The sequence below is a fragment of the Carcharodon carcharias genome, chromosome 10 (assembly GCF_017639515.1).
Source record: "Carcharodon carcharias isolate sCarCar2 chromosome 10, sCarCar2.pri, whole genome shotgun sequence".
Taxonomy (NCBI): Eukaryota; Metazoa; Chordata; class Chondrichthyes; order Lamniformes; family Lamnidae; genus Carcharodon; species Carcharodon carcharias.
Window position 1 is genome coordinate 118,180,781 of NC_054476.1, and position 14,167 is coordinate 118,194,947.

Below are 14,167 nucleotides of genomic sequence, written 5' to 3' on the forward strand. Positions count from 1 at the left end.
ATTTGTTTGTGGTAGTGGCCACAACTTTTGGAAATGTGTGCAATTTAATCTGGTTTAATATATGGAAATGACATTTTTCATTAAAAAAAATTAATTTAAGATTTGAAATAAGTAAAAATATAAACTTACAAAGATAAGTTTGAAAACTGTTCATAGTTTAGATGGGTCACCACTTTGAATCCAGTAATTTTTAAAAATGTAATGCTAATTACTGCAGATTAAGGACTCTATTTTTGCTATAGGTTGTAGAAACTGGATTGAGAGTATCCATGGTAATTTCTTACAGGAGTTTTATAGCCGAGACATAGCTTATTTTTGTTCCATCAGTCTCTGTTGGATTTGAGCCAGGCTCCAAAGATAGAAGGAAAATATCTACTTTCTGCTCTAGTCAGTCCTTGACCAACTGCTTTGATGAACTTTCATTCTACTTAGAGATAACTCGGTGTTAAACAGTTCAGGCTACAGTGGCCAATGATGCTTTATGCTCTGGAACAGGATAGTAGATCTAAGAAATATACTACATAGCTGATGTATAGGACTGAAGAAGGTGTTGCACAGCATCTTTTTAGCTTGTTCGATACCACAGTGTAAGTGGAAGCCCAAATAAAGAGTTTACAAGGCAAAGAGTTTTGATTTATAGCTTTTGAAAATAATATGTTTTCAATAAAATTAAAACTGGGAAAGATGGAAGTAGCAGAATAGATCTGTAAGCAAAAAGACAGTTCCGAGTTTTATACCCTGATGAAGGGTACATACACTATAAACATCATAACGTGGGTAAATGTGAAAATGTCCATTTTGGCATGGAGAATAAAAGAGGTGCATATAATCTAAATGGTGAGAGATTAGAGCCCTGAGATGCAGAGGGATCTGGGTGTCCTAGTGCATGAATTGTAAAAGACTAGTATGCAGGTACAGCAAGTAATTAGGAAAGCTAATAAAATGTTACATTTATTCAGAGGGGAATTTAATATGAAAGTAGGGAGGTTATGCTTCAGTAATACAGAACACCAGTAAAACCACATCTGGAGTACTGTGTATAGCATTGGTCATCTTATTTAAGCAAGGATGTAAATGAGTTGGAAGCAATTCAGAGAAGATTTATCAGACTAATATCTGGAATGGGCGGGTTGTCTTATGAAGAAAGGTTGGACAGGCTAGGCTTGTATCCACTGGAGTTTAGAAAAGTAAGAGGTGACTTGATTGAAACATATAAGATCCTGAGGGGATTTGACAGGGTGGATGTGGGGAGGATGTTTCCTCTTGTGGGAGAACTAGAACTAGGCGTCACTGTTTTAAAAATAAAGGATTACCTATTTAAAACGAAGCTGAGGCGAAATTTTTTCTGAGGGTCGTGAATCTTTGGAACTCTCTTCCTGAAAAGGTGGTGGAAGCAGAGTCTTTGAATATTTTTAAGGCAGATGTGGATAGATTCTTGGGGTAAGCAAGGGGGTGATAGGTTAGCACAGGTAGGCAGGATGCAGATTTGAGGTTACACTCAGATCCAGCCATGATCTTATTAAATGGAGGAGCAGGGTCAAGGGGCCAAATGACCTATTCCTCCTTCTTGTTCGTATCCAGTCTTTCCTCTTCGTAGCTGATACTGACTTGCTGTATTATTTCCACTAGTTTGTTTTATATCAAATTTTCAGCATTTGCAGCGTTTTCCATTTTATTTTAATATTTTATGTACATTTTTCAGTTTTTTAACACACACTTTTTTCATTTTTAAAAAGTGAAGAGTTCTTTGTTTCGTTAGTTTGTTTCAAGGTATTTGACACTGACCGAGATGGAGCTTTGTCTCGCACTGAATTAGAAGAAATGGTAGTTGCACTTTTGGAAGTCTGGAAAGATAACCGTACTGACAGTATCCCTGTAAGTAATAGTATCAATTTTTAAGAGTTCAAATAATCTTTCATAAGTGAAATACAAATTATTAAATTAGCAGACACAGGGATGATGGCTGAAACAGGACTTGGTGCGAGTGAAGGATACAGACAGAGTTTTGGATAACAAGATTACAGGTAAAACGGGAGATCTCCCAGGAGAGCATTAGGATAGTAAAATCAAAGGCATCGAGAGTTACAGCAGCAGATGAACTAAAACAGGCAGAGTTGAGAGCAGTGTTGCTGAGGTGGATAAATGCAGTCTTAATGATGGCACAAATATGTGGTCAGAAGCTTATTTCAAGAAAGTATCTCGCCAAGGCTGCAAACAGTCTGGTTTAACCTCAGCCAGTTGCCCAAGAGAGGGATGGAGTTGATAGGGGACAGAATTTGTGGCGGAGACCGAAGCCAGTGGGCTAGATTTTGCCATGGGCTTTGGGACTCTAACGTCCGGACCAAATGGCGGACCTAAGGCTGCATTTCAGGGAGCAAACCGAGTACAGGATCATGGAACGGCAGCCAATCCACTTTTCAGGCTGTCCCTGGGAAAGTTTCCTGGTGGCAGAAATGCATCAGGGAGCCATCCCAATGTGACTCCACACTATTCTCCCAACCACCCCCTCCTACCACATGTTGGGAAAATTCAGCCCAATAGATTCAGTCTTCCCAATATTTAGCTGGAGGAAATTTCTGCTCATCCAGCACTAGATGTCAGACATGCAGTGTGACAATTTGGAGACATTGGAGGTGTTGAGTTAGAATTGGGTGCATGTAGAAACTGACATTGTATTTTCAGGTAATCTACCTTTTGAATCTCCAGTAATGCCTCCTGTCTTACCATAGAACAGTTCATGGCACTTGTAAACTCGGGCAGAAAAATATAAAGGGAAAAAATTAGTATTGCCAGTTAAAACAACAAAATAAAATTAAATAATCAAAGCTTTTCACCATTCCCAATGGCAAAGACTGCGGCTTTGCTTGTACCTTTTTATCCAACACTTCCATGCAGGAGTGTAATACACAACCAGGACACCCTTGGTCTCCATCTTAAAGCTTTGTATCTACTTGAAGATGCCTAGCTCAAGTGTTAATGAAGTTTTTATTCACTTTCTTCAGGAACTGCACATGGGGACAGCTGACATTGTAAATCATATCTTGAAGAAGCATGACACCACTAAGGTAAATCTTTCTAGATTACGCATGTGTTGATATGAGTGTTGCATGTGACTTAATTGTCTTTGAAGTTTTTTTTTAAATTGCCATTGTTTAGCTTGCCTTCCATTTGTATGTTTGCAGTTGCTGTCAGAGAACAGCAGTGTGTTTCTACTGATGGAACAGATATTGACTTAAATTTCAAGTCAATCAACAGTGCCTTAGTACTTCAGGATTTTCTTGATATTAGTTTACTAGTTATAATTAGCACATTGGAATCAGCATTGTATTAATGAAAAAACTGTTCCATCACAATACTCAGTTTTTAAAAAATCTCTTTCAGGAAGTGGGTGTCGCAGGCTAGGCCAGCATTTGTTACCCATCTCTAATGCTTACAATTAGATATGCCAAGCTCAGTTGACATTTTGCATAACTAAAATATTAAGAAAATTCCATACTGAACTTCTTCATAAAAAATAATTTAATACTTGAAACAGTTTTCAAGGTGGGTTGGTGGTGACCAAGTCAATCATGAGGGAGTTGGATGTGGGAGGGGTATGATGGTAGCTTCCTGTGGAATGATGAACTGGATGGGCCATTGATCTCCCTCATCTGTACTGATGAAAAGAGGCTAAACCAATACACAAAAAAGACTGGGTAATCCTGCATTTTAACATCTATCTGAACCAATAAAAGCTTGGATTTAGCACTCCAAACTGAGAGATTAAAACTGCATAGTGAAAAAACTATGGAGAGGGGATCCTTAACAAATTCCAGTCATTTGTATGAATGGCGGTACTTTGATTCTTCCTCAAGTAGCTGACCAAAGGAAATACTTATATTACTCCAAGCAAAAATAACAAGTCATACATAGGCTCATTGAAAACGTGAATGGGTTCAGCTGTTGCATCCACTGGTAATAATTACGTTGTGATATGATTTTGTTTCACAGCCATTATGCGGTTTAGTGAGCGATTTAATAAGCTGTTAGTTTTAGGTACAAGTGATACTGTACCAGCTTGATGAAGTGATTAGTTTTCCTAATGCACAAAATCAGCATAATGCTCTTGGATGATAAGAGTTACATTTTTCAAATGAATAATGTAAGCCATACAATGTTCTTTTTGTTCTTTTTGAAAGCCGGTCTTTTTGTGTTCATGAAACATTCAATTGATACAGCATTTAGGTTATGTGAGCCTTTGGTGAGTCTGACAGTTGCCTTTCCCAGTATCCATTTCATTGAATTTTTTTCAGGCAAAGTGACATTAATCACTGGTTTTGTTTTGCTAAATGTTTCAAATGCTGTACCGGGTTTTGACAAGCTAGGTGTGGAATAAAAGCAGAGAATGCCAGAAATAATCAGCAGGTCCAGCAGTATTGGTAAACAGTAAAACTGTTACATTATTTTAAACTTCCGCTCTTAAGCTATGCAATGAAGGATCGGAAAAAAGAGGAATTGCCTATAAGGTGATAAGTTCATTTTTACATGTCTATCATGTGAAAGAGATGTTGAAAGAGCTTTCATGATATTCAAGTGTTAGACACAATCCTAGTGTTCAAGAAATGAATTCCTGTGTTCTAAGCAGTAAATTTACTAATAGAATGGTTACGGTGGAAAGGATATTGATCATGGATCATTCCAGATGATTAGCAGCTTGCCTAATTTTCAGATGTGATGGTAATAGGGCAGCAGTGAGAAGGGTAACAAGGATTATCTCTATAAATGATGTAATGACATCAAATTTTCAAGAGAAAAGAAATCAGACTTCAAGAAAGAAAGGTGAATGAGAAGGAATAGGATAGGGTAAATTTTGAGGCAAATATTTTAATGAGAGAGAGAGGTAAGACAGATGAGTATTTTTTGTCTTAAGGGTTGTTACTCTGTGAATTCTCTTCCTCAGAAAGCAGTGGAGACTGGGTGATTGAATTTATTCAAGGCTGAGTTAGATAGATTTTTGACAGACAAGAGAATCTAGGATTATGGGGGGTAGACAGGAAAGTGAAATTAAGACCACAACCAGATCAGCCAAGATCTTATCGAATGGTAGAGCAGGTTTGAAGAGCTAAATGGCCTACTCCTCCTAAGTCCAATGTTCCTATGCATCGGTGGAGAGAGAAAAACAGTTAATGTTCCGGGTCAATAATGTTTCATCAGAATAGGTGTGGAACTTGATGCAAATGCTGAGCAAGGCAAATTACTTGTATTATACTCTCAATAGAACTGACGTAGCTTAAAAAGTACAAAAATGTAACACATAAGGTGTTCCACCAATTTAATGGAAGCTGTGTTAATAGTATGATTTTATTTTAAGTTTGGTTTTCCTAGATTTTTCAACTGAAGCCCCAGTGAAAATAAATTAGTTTAGTTTGATGCATTAATTAGTTTGATGCATTAAATTTAAACCTGTTGTTAATTAGTGAAGTAACAATGCCACAATTGTTACATCATTGCCTTAGTAAGAATGTTAAAGCCTGAAAATGTTGGATCTGAGTATCCCTATTTTTAATGTAATTTTTGCCCTTTTTAACTTTCCTTTCCCTCTCCACCCAACATGCACTGTACTCCACATGCAAAATTCCTCCAAGCTATTTAATCAATTCATCTTTGGATTAGCAGTAAGTGAATGTGTGAGTATGCTGTGAAATGCTGCTGAGAGAAAACACCTGGCAGCTTTCATCAAAGCCTAATTGAGAGTGAGCTCTACATACAATGAAGCATGACCCACATGTTACCAATCTGATATAATGTGCTGTACATGTTGTACCATTATGCTGCCCCCTGCTCTGACCATTCTGCAGTCAATAGTTTTGCTCAGCTGTCTTTTCTTTGGCATTTTATTAAAAAAACAAATTAAATTAGCAAAACATATTTTGTGAAGTAGTTATAACCTTATAGTTTTGGATCATTGTCTTTTGTGATGGTATTGGAGGGTGGTGTTTGTTACATTGTTATATCTTTTGTCTTGGCTCATATTTCTTTTTCTGAGAAAAGGAAGTTGGGCTTGGAGAGGAAAAATGCTTGAGCCATAAACTTCCAAATCTATTAAGAAAATCTTGTACAGGCTATCAAATTATTTAATGCCTTTTATTTCATTGTGCTATTCATTTCCAGTTAGAAAAATTTTATTTTGAATTTATAGATCCTATGCAACTGAGAGATGTAAACTACTGATATTACATCATAGATTTTTACTTGTGCATTTAAAATTTGACTCTATTTGACAAATTGTCCAAAGTGGCTTTTTTAGCAAGGTATTTTACTATCTAGGTACATTGCTGTGACTGCTAGACCTTATAAGTTGGTTACGTTTTGGAATGTCTTTAATTCAAGATAAAATGCAGTACTGAAAAGGGGAAGGTGATAGTGTTGTGTTATTGTCACTGGCATTGTAACCCAGAGACCCAGGGTAATGCTCTGGGGATGCGGGTTCGAATCTCACCATGGCAGATGGTGAAGTTTGAATTCTGTAAAAATCTGGAATTATAAGCCTGATGATGACCATGAAACCATTGCCTATTGTCGTAAAAATCCATCTCGTTCATTAATGGCCTAATGGATGGAAATCCACTGTCCTTACCTTGCACAGACCCGCAGCAGCAATGTGGTTGACTTGTAAATGCCCTCTGAACAAGCTGAATAAATGCTGGCCTAGCCAGCAATGCCCACATTTACTAACAAGTACCGCTACTAGTTTTGCCTGATAAGCCTCTATGGCCTGCAAGTCCACCAAACACAAAGGAGAGAGCAGCTGGCTTTGCCATAGGCAGACTCTCAGGCAGTTAAATTGAGAGGCCCTGGAGCGAGTGAGACAGAGATTCGCTGCTAGGCTTGTGAAAAGCAAAAAAACTTTTGCTGCGAAAGCAGAATGCTAGTGAGAACGGATTCCCCATTTAAAGAGAATTGTAGAATTTTAAGCCCAGAGAAGTCGCCATTGTGTGCCTTGCTAATGGAAGTTAATTTGATTATGCTCAGGAGGGCTGATTGAAGGGACTTCTAAAAGGAATCTGGAAGACTTGCGCCAGCGTAACATGGAGAAGAGAAGCAATGTGGTTGACTCTTAACTGCCCTCTGAAATGGCCTTGCAAGGCCCTCAGTTCAAGGGCAGTTAAGCAACAAATGCTGGCCTTGCCAGAGAGGCCCACATTTCCTTTATTAAGGGAAAAAAGAGAGCCAGTGGGAACACCAGAAGGGATTTGGGACTTTAAAAACAAGACTACATGCGCTCTTAGCAGAAACATGACGTATAAACATGGCCAGGGGTTATCCGTTGTGTTAACTAATAAGGGATAGATTTTTTGTAGTTTAGAGTATTAGTTGCCTACTAAGTAATGTTTAGTTGATGTTGATTTTAGTTTGCATGGTACAGTAAAAGTCTTCAAATTTGAAATCTTATCCTATTCCTTTAAGTTGGATACTGGCCTGTCAACTCTTTTCAAAGTTATCGGCCTCTACGGGGACCTTTACAACATTCACAAATAACTCAATAGCTACTAGAATGGGGTGTCCAGCCTTTGTGGGCAGGGGGTAATTCCCTGCACCACATTTATCAAGTAGTATAATTTAAAATATTTTTAGATCAGATAGAGTTATGAGCAAACGTGACTGCCACTTCAAGATGTGGCCAACACAATTTCCTTTTCTAATAATATATTTCCACAGATATTAGTCAAACATTTTCACAATCTCTTGAATGAGACACCTATTCTTTAAATTGTAGAAATGTGTACATTTATTGGAAAAACCATTTGTTGAAAGTGCTTCTTATTGCATGCTCTTGGCTTTTTTCTGGTATCCCAGTTTATTCATTTGTGGCTCCAGTTTTGTCAAGACCATACAATGTCTTGCAGATATTCACTGATGAGCCTCAAGAGTAAGAGAAGGTTTATTTGTGAAAATACTTGTTCTCTCACAGTGAATAATGACAGCATGCACTGGGCATGACACTGCAGGCCTCCAAACTTCTGTAGCAAGCGCTAATAGAATGTCAGTATAATCATTATTCAAACCTCCTCTTCAGCCAATCATTACATTAAAATTTCATTTGAATCTCTGGTGGGCTCTCTTAATGGCAGGAAAATAGTTCCTAAGCACACTTCCAATTTATTGTGGAAGTGGCTGGCATTCTTAACAGGCACAGTCAATTCATTTCAGTTCTTTTTAATTGGCCTCAAGATTAGAATAATAAGCTTTTGCACAGTCAGAGTTCAGTCTCAAAATTGCACAAGTAGCTTAACTGTTGTGACATGATCTAGCTAGGTTCTTGTAATTCTGCGTAAATTCTTTTGAGTGTATTCACATGGCCTGTGAAATCTATTCAAAATGTGAAGTCCATGGTTCATCAAAGTTCTTAATTGCTTTATGAAGAGTATTTTGTGGCCTAACTTCTACGGCTGATTTCAGAATTAGTGATGCTTCAGGCACAATGCTCAATTGAATTTGGCAACCAACCTATGATTGCTAAAGCCTCTTATCACACAATGTAGTGGTTGCTGATGAACTGGCTCAGTACACCAGAATGAATAATGACAACAATGTATTCGTGTTTCCATCTGGGTCAATAAAGATAGCACAGAAAATAGCAAATAACAACAACAACTTGGGCCATCATCACAAGTGCCTTGGCGCTGTACTCTGCGTGGCCGCAGCACTTTGAATGATCAGGCCAACTAACTTGCAACCATCTCTTCTCGTGATCTTCCTTACAAGTGTGTTACACAGAAAGGTCAAGGTTCCTTCCCCTATCGTGAAAGATGCAATTCTCTATTTATTTTCTTTTCCTGGCACTCTTGCAAGCATGAAGAATTATAGTTATGAAGTCAGACTTGAGAAGAGAAGGCATTTTTTCTGATCTGAGAAGGTTGAAGGGTAATATTTTGGAGGTTTTGAAGGTTATGAGGGATAATTGTGGAGTATTGTGATTCAATGTTATTGGTCAGTGATTTGGCACTGAGGGGCATAAATTTAAGATAATCAAGAATTGGAGGTGAGAAAGAAATTATTTGTTAAGGAGTGTCTTTTACAAACTGGTTTTGCTTAAGAAAGGCTATTATGTGAAGAAAGGCATTGATGCAAACTTGATGGCTCAAATGGCTTGTTTTGGTGTACTCATAAAAACAAAGAATTAAAAACTGAGAATATAACCATACGAATTAGGAGCAGGAGTATGCCATTCGACCCCTCATGCCTGTTCCGCCATTCAGTAAGATCACGGCTGATCTGATTGTGGCCTCAAATTCAAATTTCCACCTATCGCTGATAATCTTTGACTCCCTTGTTGGTCAAGAATCTATTTACTTCTGTCTTAAAAATATTCAATGACCCTGCCTCCACCGGTCTCTGGGGAAGAGACTTCCAAAGATTCATGACCCTCTGAGAAAAAATTTCTACTTTGAGTCTCTCCCACAAGGAGAAACATCCTTTCAGCATCCTGTCAAGGCCCCTCAGGATCTTTATATGTTTCAGTAAGATACTCTTTCATTCTTTTAAACTTCAATGGATATATAAGTCCAGCTTGTCCAATCTTTCCCCACATCCCCCAATTTCGGGTATCAGTCAAGTGAACTCCTTTTGAATTGCTTCTAACGTATTTATAACCTTTCTTGGTATTGGGACCAACACTGTACACAGTATTCCTGATGTGGTTTCACCAATGCCTTGTACAACTGTAGCAAAGCATCCTTCCTTGTATATTCCGTACCTCTTGCAATAAACATCAACAATCCATTTGCCTTCCTAATCACTTGCTGTACCTGCATACTAACTTTTTGTGATTCATGTATCAAGGCACCCAGATTTCTCTGTACCTCAGTGTTCTACAATCATTCTCCATTTAAATAATCTTCTACTTCTCCACTTTGACAGGAAGAATAGAAAAGTTCACATTTTCTACATTATGCTCCATTTGCCAAATTTTTGCCTACTCACTTAACCCATATATATCCCTTTGCAGGCTCCTTATGCCCTCTTTGCAACTTACTCTCCTACCTATCTTTGTGTCATCAGCAAATTTAGCAACCATACATTCAGTCCCTTCATCCAGATCATTAATATAAAGTGTAAATAGTTGAGGCCTCACTGCTGACCCCTGTGACACTCTGCTTGTCACATCTTGCCAAACCAAAAATGACCTATCTATGCCTATTGTTTCCTGCTGGTTAACCAATCCTTGGTCCATGGTAATATGTTACCCCCTACACCATGAGCTCTTATTTTGCGAAGCAAGCTTTATTGTGGCACCTTGCCAAATGTCTTCTGGAAATCGAAGCACAGCACATCCACAGATTCTCCTTTATCCACATTGCTAGTTACTTCCTCAACGCCAATAAATTAGTCAAACATGATTTCCCTTTCACAAAATTGTGTTGATTCTGCATGATTGCATTGAGATTTTCTAAGTGTCCTTGAACATAGTTCCAGCATTTTCCTAATGATAGACATTAAGCTAATAGGCCTGTAGTTTCCTGCTTTCTACCTCCCTCCTTTTTTGAATAGAGGAGTCACATTCAAGAATGTACATGTTGCCTGTGCAGATGTGTTTTTGGGATCTAATTTTGCATTCTGTGATAATTGAGCTTTTGTTTTTCTTATTCAATGACAGATGGGACATTTAACACTAGAAGATTATCAGATATGGAGTGTAAAAAGTGCTCTGGCTAGTGAGTTTCTTAATCTCCTATTTCAGGTTAGTGCACAATATGCTTGCCAGCATAACAATCTTGTGATGTTTTATTTCTCTTTTAAGTTCTCTTGAATTATTTATTCCATTTGTCCTGTTTGTCTTAAAGTGGTCACAGTTTAAGTGGTCAATGCATCGGCCACTGTGGTACTGAATCAAGCAGACGAGCTCAGCCCTGATAATGTACAAATGTACATAATGTACAAAGTTGAACAGTTGTGTTTCCAGGATTTTCTCTCCCTTTTCTTTCCCCCTCAGACCACCGCACTCCCAAATTTTCTACTATGCTGCGACAATTGATAGGTCCCAAACTATTATTAGGAGTGAAACTTTTGGCCTTGGCATCATTGCACTGGAGTAGGAACTAGCCTGTGTTTATGTTCCTGATTGCTATCTGCAGACCTTTTGTAGAAAATGTCAATGCTAGAGTGAGAACTAGAGTTGGTTACCCTTAAATACCAAAGACTAGGCTCATGCGTGAAAAATTTTGTAGGAGATGAGACACTAGAGAGCAGTCCACAATGGAATGTTCTTAGCCGCACCGCAACCCCACCACCTTCTGATAAGACAGCATCTTCAGGAGAGGAGACATAACAGATGGTTATTTCCTTTTAAATGTTTAATCCCTAGAGTATCTAGTGCAGTTTGCCCAATACATTAGTCACAAGCCACATGTGGCTAATTGGAAATCCTGCTGTGGGTTATTATTTGGTTCGTAAATCAAAATTGATTCGTGGACACTATTGTTGAACATATGATCTGAATGTTCCTATTCATGTGGTGTGTATGTGCACTTTAACCATTTTGCCTGTTTGCTGGATAACTGGTAAGAGTCGAAGCGGAGTGAGAGTATTTTTTGATTTGCAGTGTCCGCCTTTCTTCCTTGGTGACTGATTATTGGCTGGCTATCTGTGAAAACGGTGGGTAACACATGGAAATCCCAGACTTCAGCATGGAAGCAGCAGCATTTCATGGATAGATGAACTATCACTTTGGTTATCTAGTTATCCGAATCAGTGAAAGTAAGCCCAACTAACAACAAGCAGCTCCAAGTGGGCATTTTGTGGCAAAATGCATCCATCTGCATTCTGAATGGAGAGAGTGGCATGCCTTTCTTGAGTCACCATTCACTGCAATGAAGTCAAAAAGCAGATTGCCACTGCTGGACAAATGCTTAGAAGCTGCACTAAGATGTCTGTCAGATAAATTCGTAGAACTTTGGAAGAAAACGGCTATAAAGTTTTGCCCTGAATGATGGTCAATGCTTGTTAAGGCGATAAACCCATGAAGCACCTTTACCTGCATTGTGTGCAAGGCATTTTCAACTTAAGTTGGTGCCTGTGGTTAAAGCAATGTTGTAATAACCTCACCCATGGCTAGTCAGCAATTTCTATCAGACGGTGCTGATTAAGTGCCAAGTATTCAGAGTAGCCAGTGGTCACTTTTTACCAAATGAATCACTGCTTAATATTTCTTTTAAAATTTTCTTTAGATGTTTGACTAGCAATGTTTTTTTCAGAGGAAATAAACTCTGGATTTTGGCATGCGTGGAATTTGCACTGACAGAAACAGGCTGCTCAAACTCTATCCTGACGAGGTCTGCAGAGCAAAGATTGTGTTTGGCCCAAGTGTACTTGTGAATCATGCTTTTGATACATATGTTTGTGATTTATTTGAAGATGAATTTGAGAAACAAACTTTAAGTTGTTCCCTTTTTAAGGAAGACAGACTATAATTTGAGATGTTCCTGGTGTATTCCTTGAAGTTCAGAATCACTGTTTTAAAATGCCTGCTTTGTCAAGATTATCAATATAGTATGATGGAATACATGAATGGTCCAAACTGCAATCCAGTTCAGGTACGGATGATAATTTGCCCAAGAATGTGGTGCGACAAGACATTTGTAGGTGAGGAATTTTTCGCTCACCTTTTTGCACAAGCACGGAACTGAAGTGTTTATAAGAAAATTGGATAATAAATGTCACTACATTGGCAGCAATTCAATGGCCCGTAACTTCTGAGCTCTCCAGCGTCACATTTAGGGGAGGGTACCCCAAAGATTTGCTGGGGAATTCCTCTGGGAAATTCCCAGGTAAGGGTTGCACCGCAATTGCCCAGAAGTGCACACTTCCTCTGGACAATTGCGCTGCGCTGGGAACCATCCAACAATGCAGTTTACATTGCAAACTTCAGATGGTAATGCCAAGGCTATAAGTTAAAAGAATTAAAACCTCTTCTAACTTCTGAGTAACTATTGTAAAGACCCAGACTGACCCCATGGTACTCCACACCCCCACTCCCCGACACTGGACTTCCCCTGCGCCCTCTGCCCCCCCTCCCCCCCCAACCCAACCTTCAACATATCCCCCACTCACCCGGTCTCTGGCTCGTGGGCCCCGTCCCGGCCTCCGGCTCGCATCCAGAACCCTTTCCACTTAGCTTCCGCCTGGCCTATCAATTTTCCTGGCCCTTTAAGCTTACCTGTTTTACTCCAGCAATGCCGTTTTTTAAAAAAAAAGGGAGCATGGCTTCCTTGAATCCGCTGGAGTTGTACTTCACTAGCGCTTGCAAGAAGTCTTTTGATGCAGGCTCCATGCAGCTCCAGCAAATGGAACTGTCAACGTGATTTTCAATACCAGGTAAGTGTATATTTGTTTCTTCTGGCTCCTGTGGCCAGCACTTTCCGACACTGGTCAGACATTGCAGCCCGATAAGTTGTGAGGACATTGAACAGTTAGTTCAAAGCATTGTCTTAGCTGTGAAAGATTTGATTGTCTTGGCGAGAAGACAGAACATTTCTTTCTGAAAAATAGAAAGATGTGTATTGCAGCAACAGTTATCTTTTTCCTTTCGTTCTGCAGATATGCCACATAGTTCTTGGCCTAAGACCAGCAACGCCAGAAGAAGAAGGACAAATTATCAGGTGCATAACTTTCCCAGTTAGAAATTACAATAAAGCAATTGGTGATGGCATAGAGGTATTGTCGCTGGACTAGTAACCCAGAGTAATGCTCTGGAGACTTGGGTTCGAATCTTACCACGGCACATGGTGGAATTTGAATTCAATAAAAATTCTGCAATTAAAAGCCTAATGATGACCATCAAACCATTGTCGACTGTTGTAAAAAAAAAAAAACCCATCTGGTTCACTAATGTCCTTTAAGGAAGGAATTCTGCTGGCCTTCCCTGGTCTGGCCTGTGACACCGGTTGACTCTTAAATGCCCTCTGAACAAGGGCAATTAGGGATGGGCAATAAATGCTGGCCTAGGCCACATCCCATGAGTGAATAAAAAAAATTGAGCCTCCTCCAACAATGTAACATTTTTGATGTATTTTAGAAGGTTACTTATTGTTAATATAATGTTATGCTTGAAATTGCATTTAGGTTATTTAACAAAAGAAACCTCATTTAATTAGAATTCTACATTCAGTGGAAATTGTTCTTTATAAAC

At 38.9% G+C, this 14,167-nt stretch overlaps 1 protein-coding gene across 2 annotated transcripts in view; it reads left to right on the forward strand.

Moving 5' to 3' along the window:
• Positions 1–14,167, forward strand: part of usp32 (ubiquitin specific peptidase 32) — a 259,887-nt gene that overhangs the window by 175,178 nt on the left and 70,542 nt on the right. For both annotated transcript variants that reach the window (XM_041197547.1, XM_041197548.1), the window contains exons 8-11: positions 1,760–1,875; positions 3,003–3,065; positions 10,637–10,720; positions 13,576–13,637. In XM_041197547.1, coding sequence (XP_041053481.1) covers positions 1,760–1,875; positions 3,003–3,065; positions 10,637–10,720; positions 13,576–13,637 — 325 coding nt within the window. The remainder of the gene's footprint in view (positions 1–1,759; positions 1,876–3,002; positions 3,066–10,636; positions 10,721–13,575; positions 13,638–14,167) is intronic.